The following is a 23,276-nucleotide window of genomic DNA, read 5'->3' as shown; positions in this document are numbered from 1 at the left end:
AAAGTATTTTTAACCTTATAGCAAACACATCAACAATAGGTGCATAGCCTATGTATGTATGTATTATTGGTAGTAATAGTAGTATTGTGTCTAAATGTTAAAATTTTACATAATGGACTTACAGATTACCGATCTACGTATCAGTGTATGAATGTGTGAGTGTTAGTGAGTGCGATTGGGTGAATGTGGCTCTAGTGTAAAGCGCTTTGAGTGGTCTGTATGACTGGAAAGGCGCTATATAAGTTCAGTCCATTTACCATTTACAGCAACTACTAGCAATGTGTTATTGAACCACTGTCTACATTCCACTGGAAATTCAGGTGTCTTTTCTCTAGTTCTATTCCCCTCCATTACATCTTCATTGCCAGCATGGTTTTCACCTTCATGACTAGCAGCATCAGTCAAGTCCTCTTCAAAATATGACATGGCTTCTTTATTCTACAGGTTGCCCAGGAAAAAAGATTACTTGAAGTTATTAATTAAAACTGCAGACATGTATATAAAGAAAACGTGTATAAACTACCACATACAATAGTGCGTTTACCTCTGAAATATCCACATCCCATTTGCTAGTGGTAGTGGTTGAGTCCTTCATCTTCATCTTCACGGCTGGAAGTGTTAATCCAGTTTTCTGTGCTGATTAGATTATCTTTATTATCATTCTATATGTGAACAAATGAAACATAATTAAAAATGTAGTCAATAAAATTATGATTGAAATTTTGAAACTGGTTTGCGTTAGCTTCTGCTTTTTACTAACAATGCTGTCATTCGTCTACACATGGGTTAGGCTAAAGGATAGGTCAAACGGTACCACAATTAAGCTAAATGTTCCATTACGTGGTATGAATCCACTCAGCCATTACAGCAAACCTGCCCCCCCAAACAAAACAAGTGTACCTCTTGTATGCCCATGTCCATCAGGGTAGTTGTGGGAGAGTTCTCATTATTGAATTCATCGTCACTGCTTGAATTGTTGACTTCTTCCTCTCCATTGGTTGAAGAGTTACTCATGTGACCATCGGTGTTAATGTTATCATCATGCCTGGCATTCTACAGGTTGACAACAGAAAGATAATGAACTGAATGAATTGGCATTAGCTGCCAACCATAAACCAAAATCGGCATAATTATCTTGCAGTATGAACCAGGCACAATAACAGAAGATGCTCTAGCATATTTTAAGATTGGACTGCCTGTAATAACTGGGACATAAACATTTCCACTTATACTAAAACTGTGTCATTTTGTGTTTACCTGTCGAAAAGAAGGATCCAAAAGCCTAGGTGTGGAGGAGCTCCTACTGTTGCCATCTCTAACTTCTCTGTGGGAAGCAATAGGCTGACTCATGTGATCTTGTATGTTGTTCTGTAGTTCTGCCCTATACTGGAAAGGTGAAGTGTTCAAATATAAATGTAAACTAGAAACCTGCAAGCAGCTTTGAAGGCCCTCGCACCCCTCAGCGCAACTCGGGCTGTCGAGCGACCGCAGGAGCCTGGCATCGCCTCCTACACGCCACATACGATGACACCGCGTCACTTAAACATGTCGCCAGTAGGTGGCACTTTGAGCAACATGTCATATTATCTTCGGTCATGCAGAGTTTCAGTCTGGCAAAAAACATTCAAAATTTTGAGTAAATCTGACCTTCCAGATGGAAGCTGCACTCACTTGTTTGTTTGTGGGTGGGGCTAAAACGACATCATCAGTTGACTGCGTCAAAATGTCCATCATTAACTCATGATCATGTATACTACATTTCAAGTGGATCCGATGATGTATGAGGGAGATATAGCCCTTGAAGTGTCCTAGGGGGCGCTATTGAATTTAAATGTAATCCAATAGAGCTGTTTGGGGGCTGACAAATATCAAGAATATTCAGTTTGGAGTGAATCGGACCATGCATGTGTAATTTAGAGGCAAACGTATGGCCGTGGCGTGACATCATAATACGGCACGCAATCATAGCCACACTCTCCAGCTAAAGCAGTAAGTACTGGCGACTGTCTAAGACCTTCATGTTATCTGTTACTTGGGACAGTTTCACATTGATTAGGTGAAGAACATCAAACACTGATTCTGTAAAGGAAAACGGGACACTTTCTGTTGTCAAGGGGCGGGGCTTCGATGATGTCAGCATCTGATCAGTGAATATTGTTGAGGCCTAGAGGCAGATCAATCCCAGAAGGTTTCATTTGTCTGTGACTTTCCTTGTAGGAGCTATATCAATGTAGTGTTTTATGGCAAGAAGTCATATTTTGAGGCGTGGCAACGCCCACACGCTTTCATGTATCAAAAAGCTTTTGATACCTTTTGATCCCCAATCCCTTAAGAGTATACTGAGAGATTTTCAAGTCTCTAAGTCAAAAGCTGTAGGAGGAGTTCGCTCAGATATGCGGGTTAGAAACGGCCAAAACAGGGTCAAAATGGCAACTTCAATCCAAAATGGCCAACTTCCTGTGGGGTTTGGACCAATGCTCCAAGATACTTTTTTGTAGGTCCTAAGAAGTGACATATGTGTACCGAATTTCACAATCCTCGGTCAAAGCATGGCTTGGGGCTGATTTTTTGAAATATTCTAGGGGGCGCTGTGGACGAATTAGGTCACGCCCACCGAATATGTCATCAGATCTTTGTGGGGGACTGGACAAGGATCAATCACATTGAATGTGATGCAGATCAGATGATCTATGTGGAAATTAGAGGCAAACGTATGGCCATGGCGTGACGTCTGAATTTGCGGCGCTGCCACGGCCACGCCCTTTTATGAAAAGACACTGTGCCTCAAACGAAGTTAGACCCACTAACTAAATTGATTGGGTCAAGAGGGTCAGAGAGGCAACTTTCCAAGTGAAAAAGTGACTTCCTGTTCTGACGGGGTGTGGCTTTGATGATGTCAGCATATGACCCCATAGGATTGTGGGAACTCGAAGGTCCTCCTTGCTGCCAACATTGGTGTGATTTGGAATTTGTTTGGGAAAGTTATTGCAATTTTTTACTTTCAGCGCGAACGCCAAGTTCGTGCCCCGGCCACACCCCCTAAACATGGCCAAAAACTCACGATTTTGATAACTTTTAATCCCCCATCCCTTAACTGCATGTAGACCAAATATGAACCCGCCCACTGACGACGACATTAAAGAACAAAAATTTCACGCGGGGGACAATTTTGGGTAAAATTTGGTGAGTTTTGGGGCATGGCAAAGTCCCCATATTGCCCCGCCAAAAGTCCCCGGAAAAAAGAATAAGAATTCGAGCGATTACAATAGGCCCTTGCAGTTTAACTGCTCGGGCCTAATTATAACTCAAGTCGTATTAGTCCTGAGTATACTGAGTGCATTTTTAACATAAAATAATCCCAACATTTTTTGGAAAGATGCCTCCAAATGAGACTGTACGGTGTGCAAAAGTAGCTATTGCTTTTGAAAACAAAACCACGCTCAACCTTTCCCCAAGAATTGGTGGCCCACATTGCAAACTTTTTACTATAAATATTTGTAGAAGCAAATTACATATAAAAAAATTTCTCAACTCCAAGTTTCTCAACTAAAATAAAAATAAAAATTAATTAATACATTAAAAAATACATTCATGTAAATAGAACATAATAGTACATGATCATTTTAATTAACCAGTGTTCTTGTAACGATATTAAACCAGTCCAAAATACAAATATGCACCTGGAAAAAGCCATTTAATGCAATGCTAAACACATGGAAATTTCTTAACAATAACGTCACACCGCCAACATGGAAACTACAACAACTATGGTAAGTAATGTAAGCAGTTAGCTTACATTAAGTAATCATTGCATTCTTAATTTATTATCTGTTACTTACTTTTATTTTCCATCTGTACTTTGTACTCCTTGGAATCTCTGCCCTGTAATCCTCCAAATGTCTTTGATAAGGTCCACAGCGTTTCACCATGTTAGCTCTAGTGAGCTAATCCAGAGGTCTTCTTCTAGCCCCCACAATTACGTAAGAGTGTTGCACTTCCCGTTCATGTTCCCGCCTTCCTACCCATTTCAAATTCCCGCCCACCGCAGCAAACTGGCTCGTTCTCCAAAAATAAAAAAAGCCCGCTCCTGTTCTGAACAGAAGAAGAAAAAGACATACCTAAAACGTAATTTTCAGATATAACACAATGGCATTTGCCACAGGACAAGACTGTGGAAATCGGGAAAACTTTGTGGATAAGTACTGACGACCAGCAACAATGTCCAAAATTAATCACCCAATTCCCTAATCTGGAAGAAGATGGATGGATAAAGGTAAAGTGGGACATTAAAGGCAGAAAAAAGGTGGTCCAACCTTTTTCCCAGCAAAGGTTTTAATGTTTGGTGGTAAGTTTTTAAGTTTTTGCTTCCCAGTTACCTTGATATCATTAATTTCACCTGTCGCTCAAAGCCAGTTATACTGTATAGATTTGAAAAAAGCTAATCTACAAGCTAGCATGCGTGATGCAAAGTTTTTTTTTTTTTTCAAAAGGTTAGTCCTTTTCAAAATAGATAACAAAATAGGTACTGAAATTTACTGAATAAATATAGATATAATTTAATATTACAATTTTAAACTCCATTTCAATAATGGCTGACCTACAGGCTTAAGGGCAGCGCATGGTCAGGCGTACTGTCAGTAGCATGGACGTTTGAGGTTTCATAGTCAAGCGTACAATTTTGGGTGACAAATTCCTTCATTTCCCACACTTTTGCCATGGTGTCATCAGACATGGAGACAAAGCTAATTTGCCGTGTAGCTATGGAAAAACAAAAATAAAAGAAGGTGGTGTTAAAGGCCATTATAGGGATTAAGAAGGGGAATACAACTATCAGTGGGACGCACAGTGGCAGTGATGCTGTGCAAACTCGCGACTGGTGGCAAGGTTAAAACAGTTCGATGTAGAGACTTTTTCCCCATCAAGCAGTTTTATTTTGTAACACCACTTATGCGTAAAAATTGCAATTGCGCGGACATGTCCAGCGGACGTCCGCTTTGAGTCCACGCGTATGTCCGTGAAGTCAAGTACGCACAACTATGTTGCCATTTAGCCTGTAGTTTCTCGTCCGTTTTTACATGTTTTAGGCTTTTAAAATCCCAGTCAGGCTTTTTATTTGACCACATTTCTTACACAGACAACTACAGTGATCTCTGCAAGAAGAGATAGGATTTTATAAAGGGTGAAGACATCTGGCAAGAAGCACTCAAGAGGAAGAGGAAGCCAAACAGCAAGTGGAAAGATGTGGAAGAGGAGGATTATGAAGTTCAAACAAAAAAGGTAGCTGTCTGGATAAATAACACCGTATGACTCCAGTTTACTGTAATTCGGAACAGAAGTGACATTCCTTTATCATTTTTGGTGTGCATAAAACTTAGTAAAGAAATGAACTTGTTTAAAATAGTAGTAGCTCTCCTGTTTTTACCCCCTTTTAGATAATTATGCCAATCTTAGTAATTTGCTTATTTTATAAATCCTTAAAATTATAAAAAAACATGTTCTTGTTATCAGTTACATGAACTTGGCACAATACTAAGACCGTCTGAGTCTCTTTAAGCCTGATTAGTATCCGCAGATAATTAAATACATTTAATGATTGGTCAAGTCCTTAACTTACGTGATTTTTCTTTTTTATTTGCACATTTCTGAATCAGTGGTGCAGTTTATTCTGCAACTAGTACTAAATCATCATCAACAGTGATGCTATTGCATGTCTGTTATAAAAATACAAAACTGAATTATAATTTTGGCAGAAAAAGAATCAGCAAACCATGTGATAGATGAGCTGAAGAAGCAGCTGGCAAGCAAAGCACCTTCAGAGGTAAAATATTTGACTATATTTTAATTGTTGTACATTGACTTGATAATAATTATGGTGTGAATTTTTCTGTGTTTTGGTGTAGTTAAGTAAGTCAAATGAGGCATCATCAGATGAGGAGCAGCTGCCCAGAAACTGGATAGCAGATTCAGTTTACTCCACCTTCCTGCAGGTGGGGACCACAGACCACTTCTCAGTACCTATGCTGATGTTTTGGTCACTTTTGAATGTTGGTGGTGCTTTCACACTCGTGGTAGCATGAGACAGACTCTGCAACCCACACAAGTGGCTCAGGTAATGCAGCTCATCCAGGATAGCACATCAATGCGAGCAGTGGCAGGAAGGTTTGCTGTGTCTGTCAGCGTAGTGTCCAGAGCCTGGAGTCGCTACCAGGAGACAGGCCAGTACACCAGGAGACATGGAAGAGGCTATAGGAGGGCAACAACCTAGCAGCAGGACTGCTACCTCTGCCATTGTGCAAGGAGGAACAGGAGGAGCACTGCCAGAGCCCTACAAAATGACCTCAGGTTCACACTGAGCACATGTGACAGACGTGACACAGTCTGGAGACATCATGGAGAGTGATCTGCTGCCTGCAACATCCTTCAGCATGACCGGTTTGGCAGTGGGTCAGTAATGGTGTGGGGTGGCATTTCTTTGGAGGGCTGCACGGCCCTCCATGTGCTCGCCAGAGGTAGCCTGGCTTCCTTAGGTACCGAGATGAGATCCTCAGACCCCTTGTGAGACCATATGCTGGTGCGGTTGGCCCTGGGTTCCTCCTAATGCAGGACAATGCTAGACCTCATGTGGCTGGAGTGTGTCAGCAGTTCCTGCAAGATGAAGACATTGAAGCTATGGACTGGCCCACCCGTTCCCCAGACCTGAATCCAATTGACCACATCTGGGACATCATGTCTCGCTCCATTCACCAACGTCACGTTGCACTACAGACTGTCCAGGAGCTGGCGGATGCTTTAGACCATGTCTGGGAAGAGATCCTTCAGGAGACCTTCCGCCGTCTCATCAGGAGCATGCCCAGAAGTTGTAGGGAAGTCATACAGGCACGTGGAGGCCACACACAATACTGAGCCTCATTTTGACTTGTTTTAAGGACATTACATCAAAGTTGGATCAGCCTGTAGTGTGTTTTTCCACTTTAATTTTGTGTGTGACTCCAAATCCAGGCCTCTATTGGTTAATAAATTTGATTTCCATTGATGATTTTTGTGTGATTTTGTTGTCAGCACATTCAACTTTGTACAGAACAAAGTATTCAATGAGAATATTTCATTCATTCAGATCTAGGATGTGCTATTTGAGTGTTCCCCTTATTTTTTTGAGCAGTGTACATATATATGTATATATATATATATATATATATATATATATATATATGACAATGACAATGAAACTGAAACACCTGTCATTTTAGTGTGGGAGGTTTCATGGCTAAAGTGGACCAGCCTGGTAGCCAGTCTTCATTGATTGCACATTGCACCAGTAACAGAAGAGTGTGAAGGTTCAATTAGCAGGGTAAGAGCACAGTTTTTCTCAAAATATTGAAGTGCACACAACATTATGGGTGACATACCAGAGTTCAAAAGAGGACAAATTGTTGGTGCACGTCTTGCTGGCGCATCTGTGACCAAGACAGCAAGTCTTTGTGATGTATCAAGAGCCACGGTATCCAGGGTAATGTCAGCATATCACCAAAAAGGACAAACCACATCCAACAGGATTAACGCAAGAGGAAACTGTCTGTCAGGGATGTCCGGGTGCTAACCTGGATTGTATCCAAAAAAACTTAAAACCACGGTTGCCCAAATCATGGCAAAATTAAATGTGCACCTCAACTCTCCTGTTTCCACCAGAACTATCCGTCTGGAGCTCCACAGGGTCAATATACACGGCCGGGCTGCTATAGCCAAACCTTTGGTCACTCGGTTTCAATGGTGCAAGGTGCGCAAATCTTGGACTTTGGACAATGTGAAACATGCATTGTTCTCTGATGAGTCCATCTGTACTGTTTTCCCCACATCAGGGAGAGTTACGGTGTGGAGAAGCCCCAAAGAAGCGTACCACACAGACTGTTGCATGCCCAGAGTGAAGCAAGGGGGTGGATCAGTGATGGTTTGGGCTGCCATATCATGGCATTCCCTTGGCCAAATACTTGTGCCAGATGGGCGCGTCACTGCCAAGGACTACCGAACCATTCTTAAGGACCATGTGCATCCAATGGTTCAAACGTTGTATCTTGAAGGCGGTGCTGTGTATCAAGATGACAATGCACCAATACACACAGCAAGATTGGTGAAAGATTGGTTTGATGAACATAAAATTGAAGTTGAACATCTCCCATGGCCTGCACAGTCACCAGATCTAAATATTATTGAGCAACTTTGGGGTGTTTTGGAGGAGCGAGTCAGGAAACGTTTTCCTCCACCAGTATCACGTAGTGACCTGGCCACTGTCCTGCAAGAAGAATGGCTTAAAATCCCTCTGACCACTGTCCAGGACTTGTATATGTCATTCCCAAGACGAATTGATGCTGTATTGGCCACTAAAGGAGGCCCTACGCCATACTAATAAATTATTGTGGTCTAAAACTAGGTGTTTCAGTTTCGTTGTCCAACCCTTGTATATATATATATATATATATATATATATATATATATATATATGGCTGCTCGGCTGTGAACCACCCCAGCGCATGCTGTAGGTCTTGGCTAGAGGGGGCCAGCAGGGCCACGTCATCCGCAAAGAGAAGAGACGAAATCCACTGGTCCCCAAACCAGATGAAAATTTCAGACACCTCCATGATTTCTAAGTGGGACAATTTGCAAAGTTGCAGGGTGTTCAAATACTTATTTTCCTCTCTCTCTCTCTCTATATATATATATATGTATATATTTATACAGCTCAAGCTCAGTCAGACTGGATGGCAAACGTCTGTGAACATTAGTAATTAAGTCTTGATAAAGGGACATATTAAAAATCATACAACATTAACTAAATTATATCTTGTGTATAAAAAAAAATGTGCACTGCTCAAAAAAATAAAGGGAAGACTCAAATAACACATCCTAGATCTGAATGAATGAAATATTCTCATTGAATACTTTGTTCTGTACAAAGTTGAATGTGCTGACAACAAAATCAGACAAAAATCATCAATGGAAATCAAATTTATTGACCAATGGAGGCCTGGATTTGGAGTCACACACAAAATTAAAGAGGAAAAACACACTACAGGCTGATCCAACTTTGATGTAATGTCCTTAAAACAAGTCAAAATGAGGCTCAGTATTGTGTGTGGCCTCCACGTGCCTGTATGACCTCCCTACAACGCCTGGACATGCTCCTGATGAGACGGCGGATGGTCTCCTAAGGGATCTCCAGGGCCAACCACACCAGCATATGGTCTACCAAGGGGTCTGAGGATCTCATCTCGGTACCTAATGGCAGTCGGGCTACCTCTGGCGAGCACATGGAAAGAAATGCCACCCCACACCATTACTGACCCACTGCCAAACCGGTCAGGATGTTGCAGGCAGCAGATCGCTCTCCACGGTGTCTCCAGAGTCTTTCACGTCTGTCACATGTGCTCAGTGTGAACCTGCTTTCATCTGTGACGAGCACAGGGCGCCAGTGGCGAATTTGTCAATCCTGGTGTTCTCTGGCCAATGCCAAGCGTCCTGCACGGTGTTGGGCTGTGACCACAACCCCCATTTGTGGACATCGGGCCCTCATACCATCCTCATGGAGTCAGTTTCTAACCGTTTGTGCAGACACATGCACATTTGTGGCCTACTGGAGGTCATCTTGCAGGGCTCCTGCAGTGCTCCTCCTTGCACAAAGGCGGAGGTAGTGGTCCTGCTGCTGGGTTGTTGCCCTCCTACGGCCTCCTCCACGTCTCCTGGTGTACTGGCCTGTCTCCTGGTAGCGCCTCCAGGCTCTGGACACTACGCTGACAGACACAGCAAACCTTCTTGCCACAGCTCGCATCAATGTGCCATCCTGGATGAGCTGCACTACCTGAGCCAAATGTGCGGGTTGTTGAGTCCGTCTCATGCTACCACGAGTGTGAAAGCACCACCAACAATCAAAAGTGACCAAAACATCAGCCAGAAAACATAGGTACTGAGAAGTGGTCTGTGGTTTCCACCTGCAGAACAACTCCTTTATTGAGTGTGTCTTGCTAATCGCCAAAGATTTCCCCCTGTTGTCTATTCCATTTGGACAACAGCTGTGAAATTGATTGTCAATCAGTGTTGCTTCCTAAGTGGACAGTTTGATTTCATAGAAGTTTGATTTACTTGGAGTTATATTGTGTTGTTTAAGTCTTCCCTATATTTTTTTTCAGCAGTGTATATATGTATATGTATATATATATATATATATATATATATACACACCACCAGAACATGACTACTGTATGCAGGCAAGTATAATATCATAGATGTGATTAATGTTTGAGGGGTATAACTAATTGTCATATTTTGTGAGCACCATTCTAATTCTGCATATTCCTGATTACATTCCTGATTAGTGATGTGGTCCAGCCAGCCCTTGACAAACCACAGGTCTCAGTTGCAGCATCCAATCCAAGTCTCTGACCTTGCGAGAGATTTATCCACACCGCCAGAGACTTTGTGTTGAGAAAGACATCTGCCTTCTTGTTCTATTCAAGAGGTTTTTCCAGGAACCGGTCACTCAGGTTGATCCTGCTGTCGCCGTTGTAAATACTTGTACATAGTTTTATTTTATGCCTTTTGTCTTGTAATCTTGATCTGTTTGAATGTTTTTTTCCACATTCTGTTTAAAATGCTATTTGTAATTTTCAAAATAAACTGTGTTTAGAAATTTAAATGAAGTTGATGTATTGTTAGGTCAAATGGAAATAAAATACATTGGTGACAAAAACAATATTGAAATTTATTAGAACAGCTTAAAACTTTAAGAAACTATCTGAACAAAACTTCATATTATTTCTTATATAGTACCTTATTTCAGTACCATTCTTTCTAAGATGCAAAACAGTCTGTCCATTCTCTGTGCCCTCATGTCCTCCCTGATTAAATCCATCATTTCTGTCCCACTTTCTTTTCTGATCCCTTCCTGCTGGCTCACTGTCTACCTTCTCCATCTGGTTGCCCACCGCTCCAATTGGCCCTGGAATGTCCTCAGGGATGGAGGCAATCAGGACAGGAAGTGTTGTGCCTCTGTCCCAACACCTCATCCATAAGGAAAAACCAGGGCCAAGTAGCAGCAGTGGACTTTTCACTGACTCCCTCTCCTGACCCTGGATACTTACAATCCTAAAGTTAGATGGAATAAAAAAAAAAAATGACTAAACAGAGAAACCAACAAGACTTTTAGAAATATTTTTTTTTATTTGTGTGTGACATGAGAACTTCTGAACATACTCTAAATTCTTTTTTTTTTTTTTTTCAAATTGTCCCACATTGTTTTGGTCTGCAAAGGGGGTGACCTTCCCCAGTTGGTCCATCTTCTCCAGAATTGTCCTAAACCGAAAGAAGTATGTTAATCACTGGATGGATATTTATGAAAGTTAGAAAGATAGGAGTTTTTGAAACTGGACAGAAACTGACTGCAAAGAATGTTGTTATTGTACCTCCAAGTTTTTAGCTCCAGTAAAAAGGTGGTGGTTCTCACCCCTAAGCTTAATAAACTGGCCCAAAACAAAAAACCATCTTGCTTAATATCAGTGTAAAAGAAGTCTTTTTTAAAAATTTTACATTTGTCTTAATTTGCAGAACATATTAAAATATTTCTATGCAAATGCCTAAAACAAGCTCTTTCGAACTTTTCACTTCTTTACTGAGATTTGCTTGCATTTGAAAGTGTATTTCTCTTCAGCTGTACCTGGAATCACTTTTAGAAACACATATAGCACATTTCTTCATCAAAAATGAATATTTAAAAGCTTATTTATTCTCAATCACACTCTCCAGCGATACGGTAGGATCACATAAAATCGTCCATTTATTCAGGTTAACTTTAATATTGCCTGTAATGTCAAATCGACTTACATGAACAAATGACACAATACATTAAAATAACACTAACATAAACTGTTAAAAATCACTTGTGTTTAACGTTCACTGTGATGACAGGCAGCAGGAGCTCAGTGCCGATAGTCCGTTCAGATCTCTACCGGGCTAACTCGCCCCGCGGAGGTAGGGCTGGCGAAGCAAACCGGCAGTTACTACAGTGGGAGCGGAAAACTCCAAACACGTCGGAGCACGTTTGAAATTAAGCGATGACTTGATAAATCAAGCAGATTTTTCACATCTACACAGTTATATTTCCACACTAAAAACATTGTAAAAGTTCATTTGTGTCACAGAAAGTGTAATTTTTCAGTTTACTCACAGCTTTTGCCACTGTGGTCCGCCATGGCTGCCCCTGTTTGACCAAACTGCTTCGACCCGCAATGAATCATGAGAAAAGATGGACTGCGAAGGATACTCACAACGCATCCTTCAAATCAGGCAAAAGAAGGACACATTTGTCGGCAGCATCTGACAGACCTTACGCGCCGCCTGTAATGTAATCAGCCCACAAGTACGCACTTGGAAGGATCCAGCCCTTGAATTGGTACACACCCTCGGCCTGCACATGGATCCTCCTTCTTCCTATTGACCAATAGGAGAGGAGCTGGAGAGAAGAAGGCAGCCCTCCTCATTTGCATAATGAAGCAGAAATGCATACGGTAAAGGAAAAAGAGAGACAAGGAAATGTCAAAAGAACAAAGGCCATGTGTAAGGAAAAGGAAAAAGAAAACATTTACATTTCTTGATGAAAACGCATGTTTAAGGAAAAGGAAAAACAAAACATTTACATTTCTTGATTAAAACGCATATTTAAGGAAAAGGAAAAACAAAACAGTTACATTTCTTGATTAAAACGCATTTGTAAGGAAAAGGAAAAACAAAATATATATATTTCTGCTTTTATTTTTAGTTTTGTCAGGATTGGTCCTCCATAGCGAACATGGTCCACTCGGACTCTATGTCTCCAATATTCCCCGGAATCTGGTCAAAGCTCTCCTGGAGGTGGGAGTTGAATACATCCTTGGCCGAGGGTTCTGCCAGACATTCCCAGCAGACCCTCACTATGCGCTTGGGCCTGCCAAGTCTGTCCAGCTCCTCTTCCAGCGGATCCAACTCACCACCAGGTGGTGATCAGTGGACAGCTCAGCCCCTCTCTTCACCCGAGTGTCCAAAACATGCGGCCGAAGGTCTGATGATACGACAACAAAGGCGATCATCGACCTCCTGCCTAGGGTGTCGTAGTGCCAAGTGCACTGATGGACGCCCTTATGCTTGAACATGGTGTTCATTATGGACAATCCGTAACTGGCACAGAAGTCCAATAACGAAACACCACTCGGATTCAGATCGGGGAGGCCATTCCTCCAGATCAAGCCTCTCCAGGTGTCACTGTCGTTTCCCACGTGGGCGTTGAAGTCCCCCAGCAGAATAATGGAGTACCCGGGAGGGGCACTATCCAGCAACTCTGACAGGGACGCCGCACTACCGCCTGGCCCGTGGGCCAAAACGACAGTCAGAGACCTCTCCCCAACTCGAAGGCACAGGGATGCGACCCTCTCATCCACTGGGGTAAACCCCAACACGAGACAGCTGAGCTGGGGGGCAACAAGCAAACCCACCCCAGCCCGCCACCTCTCCCTGTGGGCCCCATGGTTCTCGACCGGAAAAGGGTGGCTTGTCCTCTTCAGGTTGGAGGGGATTTCTTGCCTCAAGTGGAGGAGTTCAAGTATCTCGAGGTCTTGTTCACGAGTGAGGGAAGAATGGAGCGGGAGATCGACAGACGGATCAGGGCGGCTGCCACACTAATGGGGGCACTGTGCCTGTCCGTAGTGGTGAAGAGAGAGCTGAGCCGAAAAGTGAAGCTCTCAATTTACCGGTCGGTCTATGTTCCTACCCTCACCTATGGCCATAAACTTTGGGTCATGACCGAAAGAACGAGATCCCAGATACAAGTGGATGAAATGAGCTTCCTTCGTAGGGTGGCTGGGCACTCCCTTAGAGATAGGGTGAGGAGTACGGCCATTCGGGAGGGGCTCGGAGTAGAGCCGCTGCTCCTCCACATCGAGAGGAGCCTGTTGAGGTGGCTCGGGCATCTATATCGAATGCCTCCTGGACGCCTTCCTCGGGAGGTGTTCCAAGCACGTCCCACCAGGAGGAGGCCCAGGGGATGACTCAGGACACGCTGGAGGGACTATATCTCTCGGCGGGCCTGGGAACGCCTTGGACTCCCCCGTAGGAGCTGGAGGAGGTATCTGGGGAGAGGGACGTCTGGGCGTCTCTGCTGAGTCTGCTGCCCCCACAACCCAGTCCCAGATAAAGCGGAAGATGATGAGTACGAGTACGAGTATATATACAGTACAGACAGAAAGTTTGGACACACCTTCTCATTCAAAGAGTTTTCTTTATTTTCATGACTATGAATATTGTAGCTTCACACTGAAGGCATCAAAACTATGAATTAACACATGTAGAATTATATACTGAACAAAAAAGTGTGAAACAACTGAAAATATGTGTTATATTCTAGGTTCTTCAAAGTAGCCACCTTTTGCTTTGATTACTGCTACGCACACTCGTGGCATTCTGTTGATGAGCTTCAAGAGGTAGTCACCTGAAATGGTTTTCCAACAGTCTTGAAGGAGTTCCCAGAGATGCTTAGCACTTGTTGGCCCTTTTGCCTTCACTCTGCGGTCCAGCTCATCCCAAACCATCTCGATTGGGTTCAGGTCCGGTGACTGTGGAGGCCAGGTCATCTGGCGCAGCACCCCATCACTCTCCTTCTTGGTCAAATAGCCCTTACACAGCCTGGAGGTGTGTTTGGGGTCACTGTCCTGTTGAAAAATAATGATGGTCCAACTAAATGCAAACCGGATGGAATAGCATGCTGCTGCAAGATACTGTGGTAGCCATGCTGATTCAGTATGCCTTCAATTTTGAATAACTCCCCAACAGTGTCACCAGCAAAGCACCCCACTCCATCACACTTCCTCCTCCAGGGAACCAGGCATGTAGAGTCCATCCGTTCACCTCTTCTGCGCCGCACAAAGACACGGTGGTTGGAATCAAAGATCTCAAACTTGGACTCATCAGACCAAAGCACTGATTTCCACTGGTCTAATGTCCATTCCTTGTGTTCTTTAGCCCAAACAAGTCAATTCTGCTTGTTGCCTGTCCTCAGCAGTGATTTCCCAGCAGCTATTTTACCATGAAGGCCTGATTCACACAGTCTCCTCTTAACAGTTGTTCTAGAGATGTGTCTGCTGCTAGAACTCTGTGTGGCATTGACCTGTTCTCTAACCTGAGCTGCTGTTAACCTGCGATTTTTGAGGCTGGTGACTCGGATAAACTTATCGTCCGCAGCAGAGGTGACTCTTGGTCTTCCTTTCCTGGGGCGGTCCTCATGTGAGCCAGTTTCTTTGTGGCGCTTGATGGTTTTTGCGACTGCACTTGGGGATACTTTCGAAGTTTTCCCAATTGTTCGGACTGACTGACCTTCATTTCTTAAAGTAATGATGGCCACTCTTTTTTCTTTAATTAGCTGCTTTTTTCTTGCCATAATACAAATTCTAATAGTCTATTCAGTAGGACTATCAGCTGTGTACTGTATCCACCACCTGCACAATACAACTGACGGTCCCAACCCCATTTACAAGGCTTGAAATCCCACTTATTAAACATGACAGGGCACACCTGTGAAGTGAAAACCATTTCAGGTGACGACCTCTTGAAGCTCATCAAAAGAATGCCAAGAGTGCGGAGCAGTAATCAAAGCAAAAGATGGCTACTTTGAAGAACCTAGAATATAAGACATATTTTCAGTTGTTTCACACTTTTTTGTTCAGTATATAATTCCACGTGTTAATTCATAGTTTTGATGCCTTCAGTGTGAAGCTACAATATTCATAGTCATGAAAATAAAGAAAACTCTTTGAATGAGGTGTGTCCAAACTTTTATATATATATTTATATATATATATACAGTACTTCTGTACTGTATATATATATATATATATATATATATACAGGTCCTTCTCAAAAAATTAGCATATTGTGATAAAGTTCATTATTTTCCATAATGTCATGATGAAAATTTAACATTCATATATTTTAGATTCATTGCACAATAACTGAAATATTTCAGGTCTTTTATAGTCTTAATACAGATGATTTTGGCATACAGCTCATGAAAACCCAAAATTCCTATCTCACAAAATTAGCATATTATTAAAAGGGTCTCTAAACGAGCTATGAACCTAATCATCTGAATCAACGAGTTAACTCTAAACACCTGCAAAAGATTCCTGAGGCCTTTAAAACTCCCAGCCTGGTTTATCACTCAAAACCCCAATCATGGGTAAGACTGCCGACCTGTCTGCTGTCCAGAAGGCCACTATTGACACCCTCAAGCAAGAGGGTAAGACACAGAAAGACATTTCTGAACAAATAGGCTGTTCCCGAGTGCTGTATCAAGGCACCTCAGTGGGAAGTCTGTGGGAAGGAAAAAGTGTGGCAGAAAACGCTGCACAACAAGAAGAGGTGACCGGACCCTGAGGAAGATTGTGGAGAAGGGCCGATTCCAGACCTTGGGGGACCTGCGGAAGCAGTGGACTGAGTCTGGAGTAGAAACATCCAGAGCCACCGTGCACAGGCGTGTGCAGGAAATGGGCTACAGGTGCCGCATTCCCCAGACCTGGGCTACAGAGAAGCAGCACTGGACTGTTGCTCAGTGGTCCAAAGTACTTTTTTCGGATGAAAGCAAATTCTGCATGTCATTCGGAAATCAAGGTGCCAGAGTCTGGAGGAAGACTGGGGAGAAGGAAATGCCAAAATGCCAGAAGTCCAGTGTCAAGTACCCACAGTCAGTGATGGTCTGGGGTGCCTTGTCAGCTGCTGGTGTTGGTCCACTGTGTTTTATCAAGGGCAGGGTCAATGCAGCTAGCTATCAGGAGATTTTGGAGCACTTCATGCTTCCATCTGCTGAAAAGCTTTATGGAGATGAAGATTTCATTTTTCAGCACGACCTGGCACCTGCTCACAGTGCCAAAACCACTGGTAAATGGTTTACTGACCATGGTATCACTGTGCTCAATTGGCCTGCCAACTCTCCTGACCTGAACCCCATAGAGAATCTGTGGGATATTGTGAAGAGAACGTTGAGAGACTCAAGACCCAACACTCTGGATGAGCTAAAGGCCGCTATCGAAGCATCTTGGGCCTCCATAAGACCTCAGTAGTGCCACAGGTTGATTGCCTCCATGCCACGCCGCATTGAAGCAGTCATTTCTGCAAAAGGATTCCCGACCAAGTATTGAGTGCATAACTGTACATGATTATTTGAAGGTTGACGTTTTTTGTATTAAAAACACTTTTCTTTTATTGGTCGGATTAAATATGCTAATTTTGTGAGATAGGAATTTTGGGTTTTCATGAGCTGTATGCAAAAATCATCCGTATTAAGACAATAAAAGACCTGAAATATTTCAGTTAGTGTGCAATGAATCTAAAATATATGAATGTTAAATTTTCATCATTACATTATAGAAAATAATGAACTTTATCACAATATGCTAATTTTTTGAGAAGGACCTGTATATATATATATATATATATATATATATATATATATATATATATATATACAAATAAATATGTATATTTGTTTAATGCTAAAATATCCAGGAAATCAAATTTTGTGTTTCCTTCATAAAGTCTACTAATAAATTACTGTATATCATTATTGAAGCCCTTGTATTATATTATTTTATTTAACTGGGAAAATTTTCATGGCATTCCCGTGTACATCACTTACTGTTTCTGTAATTTTCTGCAGATTACATTTTATATCCAATATATCTCAATTTTATTCAAGGTAGACTGTCAAAGCATCATGTTATTCTATTCATAGAACTTTATTGGCCTTTAAAAAGAACCAGTTTTCTGTAATTCTGACACTGCTTCTGCAGCCGTCCTGACTCAGTGCATAATAATGGAGCATGTGTGTTATGCCGTAGTCATGTGATGTCTTATCCACTAATATAGATCAATGGCCGAGACACAAATACAGACACATATCCATTGTTGCTCTAATTAGCTATTGAGCTAAGGTTGTCACAATCCCATTTTCTCATAATATGCTCTGGTCCTGTCTTATATAGATATCCACGCTAAAGTGCTGTTGCTGCATTATTGTCTATGTATAACATTTTCTATTATCATAAATTCTTGTATATATTTTAAAAAGTAACTGTTTGTGTTTATTCTGCATATGTATACAGTTCTTGTTGTTTGAGAACACCAATGCACGAAATCACTCTATCTATTGTTCTATAATACCACCGCACTGGGTTGGTAGTCCTATAACAATACCTGACAGAGACTGAACATTGTTTGGCTAATAATTCCTGATGATCAGGTGGTGCAATTTTGCTAATAATTGTTGCATAATAATTAATAGTTATAATAGTTAATTAATAGTTGTTGATAGCCAAACCAGTCACTGTTACCCTACTGTGGTGTCCCGATTTTAGTTTGACTAAAGTAATCATTCCAGCGTTATTAAAGCGTTTGATAATAATTGGCCATTATTAATAATAATTCTTAAAAGTTGCTAATAACTTTATTCCCTACATGTTATAGCTTTAACAGCTTTAGCTATGTGAAACAATTTGTGTGTTGTTGCTACTTCACCCTTATTGAAAACTGAACTATAAAAAGTGTAAACTAACTGTGGTTCTCATTTACATATTTAAATTTGTTGTTGTAAGTGTAAGGTTTAGCTTGAAAAGTTTGCCCATTTAGACAATGTTTTTAATAGTGGGCACTTTTAAAACTCTGCAATGTTGCTTTTGCCCCTTTGATAAAATCCTAATTCTGTTTAAACCTATGCTGTTATTTCAGCTATAAAAATCTGTACAATTGTCAGAGAGCAAAGTTAGAACCGAAAGAGTGCTTCATTCCTCTGTGTCTTCTATATCTACACATGCAAACTGACAGGGACAGGTTATCAATAAGATGATGTGTGTGTATGGGTGTGCAGCAGCGTAAAAAGAGCTTGTGGACATACACATACACAATACACAACATTCACTAAGCTCTTACTTTTAATACAAAAAAGCACAACTCTTTTCTGCAAAGAGTTCTGGTTCAAATCTGAGATCACTTTCTTGAACTAAAGAAACCCTTGACACCTCTGAATATTGCACCTCTTGTACCTGCCCTGAGTAAAAAATAATTATATGGTCCTATATATTGTATGTTTTTAGAGTGTCTTGTATATGAAATCTCAGCCACTGAATGAAGTAATGAATTCCTCCAATATTACCTCTGTGCAGGTGAGTCTCGCAATTGGCTGATCGCATTTGAATATGGATCACCCGTGTGTAATTTACCACAAAATCTTAATAATATTTAGTAATATTTGTTTCAAGTTTCTTCTGTGGGCTAATATCATGTTCTGTTTTAGTTTCTGCTAACTAGGGTGATGTACATGCACAGATATTTGAAATGTAAACAAATATGTAAATGTTCTCTTCCCTTATTAATCTGATTAGTGTCATGATTGTTATAATTAAAATATACATAAAGTTACAGACAATTAAATCATGGTTTGTTATGAAGATGAGACATCTGTAGAATTGACATAAATTATTTAATGATGTTGTAAATCAAGAAAGATGTCAGTATAGCTTTTCTGTTAATGAAAAAGCTTGAGTTTTATAGTGGATAAACTGGTACACATTACCCCTCCATGACTACTTCATTCTTCTGAGCAGCACCAACCAGGCAATTTTTGAGCTTGTGCTTTGTCTGGTATTTGAGAGTAAAGAGCTGCTGCTGTGCAGCCAGAGGGACTATGAATCTCAGCTAAGCAAATCTCTTCACTGCCATTTCAGCAGATTTCACCTCGTAGAAAATCGCACTGCAATTGCAGGAGGCTGAATAAGCCCCCATTTTTCCACCCCGATATTCAGCCACCACTCAACCCAAACAATAGTAGCATTATTTATTTATTTCTCTCTTAATATAGTTTTTAAGGTTCTGCTCTACCTGTGGGCCATAAGAAAATGAATGAAACCATGAATTTGCACAGCTACTTGAATAAGAATACTTCATGCAACACTGCATTTTTGCAAATACCCAATATTTGATAGACATGCACTGTAGAATATCTGAATGTGAGAGAATAAATTAGCATTTAAATTGCGCTTCAGATTAAGAAAAATCACACAAGTGATTTTGATAATAGCACTTATATTTATTAAAGTGTTTTAAATGAGTAATATAACAGATTGGATTATTTTTCACTTCTTCACATACGAGGAATATCTTTGCTTTAGCCATAATGCGAGTTTTACAAAAAAATGTTTCAAGAACCAAAAGTGATAGACATTGATAGATTTAACTTTGGCTCACACCATTCAGTCAGTTAATCAGTCATTCATTTCTACACAAAAAGAGGGCATCAGAAAGCGCGTTACACTGGGTAAAACACAAAAACAAGTGAATAATCTTTTAACCAAAGATCTATAAGCAAAGCGGTAACGGAATTGGTTATAATTCAATGGCACTGAACTGAGAAAAAACCAAAAATTTTATATAATGGCCAATTGGCATTTTCTTTACAATGTTTGTTTGTTAATTGTTTTTAGCTTGTAGTTCACAATACTTATACTCATTTCTCTGTCCAAAATAAAAAAATAAGTAAAAAATGTGAAGATCATGTACATAACCACAAATCAATGTATAACACAGTGACCACCCAAAACAAAAGTAGTGGAAGAAAAGTCTTCCATTTACAGAAAGTCGGAGGTTATGAGGTGAGGATTCACATGGCAATTTACCCTGTAAGGAAGAGAAAATCACAAAAAATGAGCGGTAGCTTGGTGACCTTACAGACGAGCATTCCACCCAAGAAATTAAACAACAAATGAATGACAACTTGAAATCTAAAATATTGTCACCTTTCAGACAGAATGCTCAAGTTCTGACATGCATTGATACTCAGGTGCACATGGGTGTGTGTGAGTATGTTTCTACCAACAACCATGTCACCAGAATAGCCTGATTTGTTTTACTGACTCTTACAGTAAATGTCTCACTCAAACTGTGTTCTACATCTACAGCAAATGTTTTCTATAAGATTTTGGGCTTAAAAAAGACAGTTAAATCTAAGGCTAAATATGAGTTGCTGCTTCCATTAAATATTGTAGGTAAACATACAGGAGGAATATTTGAAGATGGTGGTTATTTATTTAATTAATATCATGATCCACATACATAAATAGATTTTGTTTAGTGACAGAGAATACAAAAAGGAAAAACTACATTTAAACATGTTTTCTTATCTGAGAAAATGTATGCCCTGATCACTTCAATGATTTGACTGCAGACTTCCTGCTCAAGCTACTGTATCTGTAGAAGCCATGGCATGAACTGTGTTGCACCCTTGTCCCATAACCTTACATTGATGCTTACCTAAAAGCCAAGATTCCAATTTCATTATCCTTTTGCAAAAAGTGTTTTTACCAAAGGTGCTTTTTTTGTTGGATGAGGAGAAATCCAACCTCTTGACCAGATCACGCAAGTTTCCTGCACAAAGTAAATGTCCTTAATTTGTCCATTTTCTGTGTTCCCAATAAGTGGCCACAAATCAGTTTGACTTATTGCCAATAGGAATGTTTCTTTTGTTAAGAAAACAACCTGTTTTCTGTTTACAGAAATAGATAGTCCAGTTCCCAGATGACACGATATCCAAATATGAAAGTGCATATCTGTTTTTAGAGGGAATTGCTTCAGAGGTTCTTTTTAAGTCTGAAAAGTGTAATTCTTATTTGTTTAAAAATGCAATGGAAAGTTTCAGTGTAATGTATTTGGCTATAAATTATAATATCTGGACTTTTAATTAATCAAGGATTAAACTCCAGAGGTGGAAAAAGGGAATTTAAAAAGGTGTTACATTCTAAACTTTTTTACAAATTCTAAGAGTGTCACAACTAAAAACAGTCAAAAGAAAATAAATGATTAATTGATTATATTGTTGCTTTATATTTCCAGGTGTTCCATCCAGCCCAAGGAATGTGATCTCTATTGTGAATGAGACCTCAGTGATTTTGGAGTGGCATTCTCCCAGGGAAACTGGTGGCCGGGATGATGTTGTCTACAACATAGTGTGCAAGAAGTGCCGAGCTGACCGACGCTCCTGTTCCCACTGCGATGACAACGTGGACTTTGTTCCTCGACAGCTGGGTCTGACAGAGACCAGGGTCTTCATCAGTAACCTGTTGGCTCACACTCTCTATAGCTTTGAGATACAAGCTGTCAACGGTGTCAGCAACAAGAGCCCATACCCAGCACAGCATGTTACCATAGACATCACCACCAACCAGGCTGGTGAGTACCTAAAGTTTCATGATAATTTTGCTTATTTGATTATAACATCTACATTATTGAATTATATCTTAAATAGAAATTAATGACTTATTTGACTCACACTATTTTATTTTTTCATGCTTGTCAGTAGAAGAGCTTCCATCCAACCATAGTTGTATATAGTTGTATTTCATTTTGCATTTGTGAAATTGCAAATTTTCTATTATGGGACACTTGCTACTGTGAATCATTCTGCCTGCAAAAAGCATAATATGGCACTATGTGCATTTCAGTCACATTTCATGGTTTAGCAGCCTTCATGTCTACTTCCCAGTGAATGATGAAGGCTATGAAGGAGGAGGGGAGGCTGTTAGGTGATGTGTACACATTTGCACTCTTTCTAAGCCCTTCTCTGGATTAAGGTAATTGCTTTCCCCTTTGAAATCACAGCTGTGAAATTCACGCCTGGAACCAATATGCAGCTTTTTATAATTTTAGTCAGGACAAAATCGGTTCCCTGCAACTTTGGTCTTTCCTTTATGCCCTTTTTGCTCACCAAATCTTGTAACAGAAACAAGGCCAATGCACAACCCTAATATGACATTCTATAAATTTTAGTAAAATAGTGGTAGAGGTAGTCATCCCTCGAGAAACATAAATATTCATAGTTTTAATCTTCAGGTTACAATTCAGAGGAAAGACTGTTTAAATTGAAATACTGATATGTTCTTTTAGTATAAAAATGGGAGTTATAAGTCAATGAAGTGTCTTGTTGAACAGTATGTGGTCCTTACAGGTCTCTTATTTTATTGCTTTTTTAAAAACAATTATTAAATTTGAATACAAACCCTTAGTAAAAGTAAAGGGTATTTTTAAAAGAATTATTTCATTTCATAATCTTTAATAATTTAATAAAATTTTTAGATAAAAAATAACTGCTTCTATGAAAAAATTAAACCATAATTCGAGAACTTCAAAAGGGTCAGATGATCTGAAATATTTAAGTGTGACAAAAA

General features: G+C 40.5%; 1 protein-coding gene across 2 annotated transcripts in view; it reads left to right on the top strand.

Annotated features, from left to right (window-relative positions):
* Nucleotides 1-23,276, top strand: part of LOC124869964 (ephrin type-B receptor 1-B) — a 285,573-nt gene that overhangs the window by 170,479 nt on the left and 91,818 nt on the right. For both annotated transcript variants that reach the window (XM_047368261.1, XM_047368260.1), the window contains exon 5: nt 21,946-22,281. In XM_047368261.1, the coding sequence (XP_047224217.1) occupies nt 21,946-22,281 (336 nt within the window). The remainder of the gene's footprint in view (nt 1-21,945; nt 22,282-23,276) is intronic.

The sequence above is a fragment of the Girardinichthys multiradiatus genome, chromosome 6, assembly GCF_021462225.1.
Source record: "Girardinichthys multiradiatus isolate DD_20200921_A chromosome 6, DD_fGirMul_XY1, whole genome shotgun sequence".
NCBI lineage: Eukaryota > Metazoa > Chordata > Actinopteri > Cyprinodontiformes > Goodeidae > Girardinichthys > Girardinichthys multiradiatus.
The sequence above is the reverse complement of the archived record's forward strand: the minus strand, read 5'-3'. Positions and strand labels throughout refer to the sequence as shown.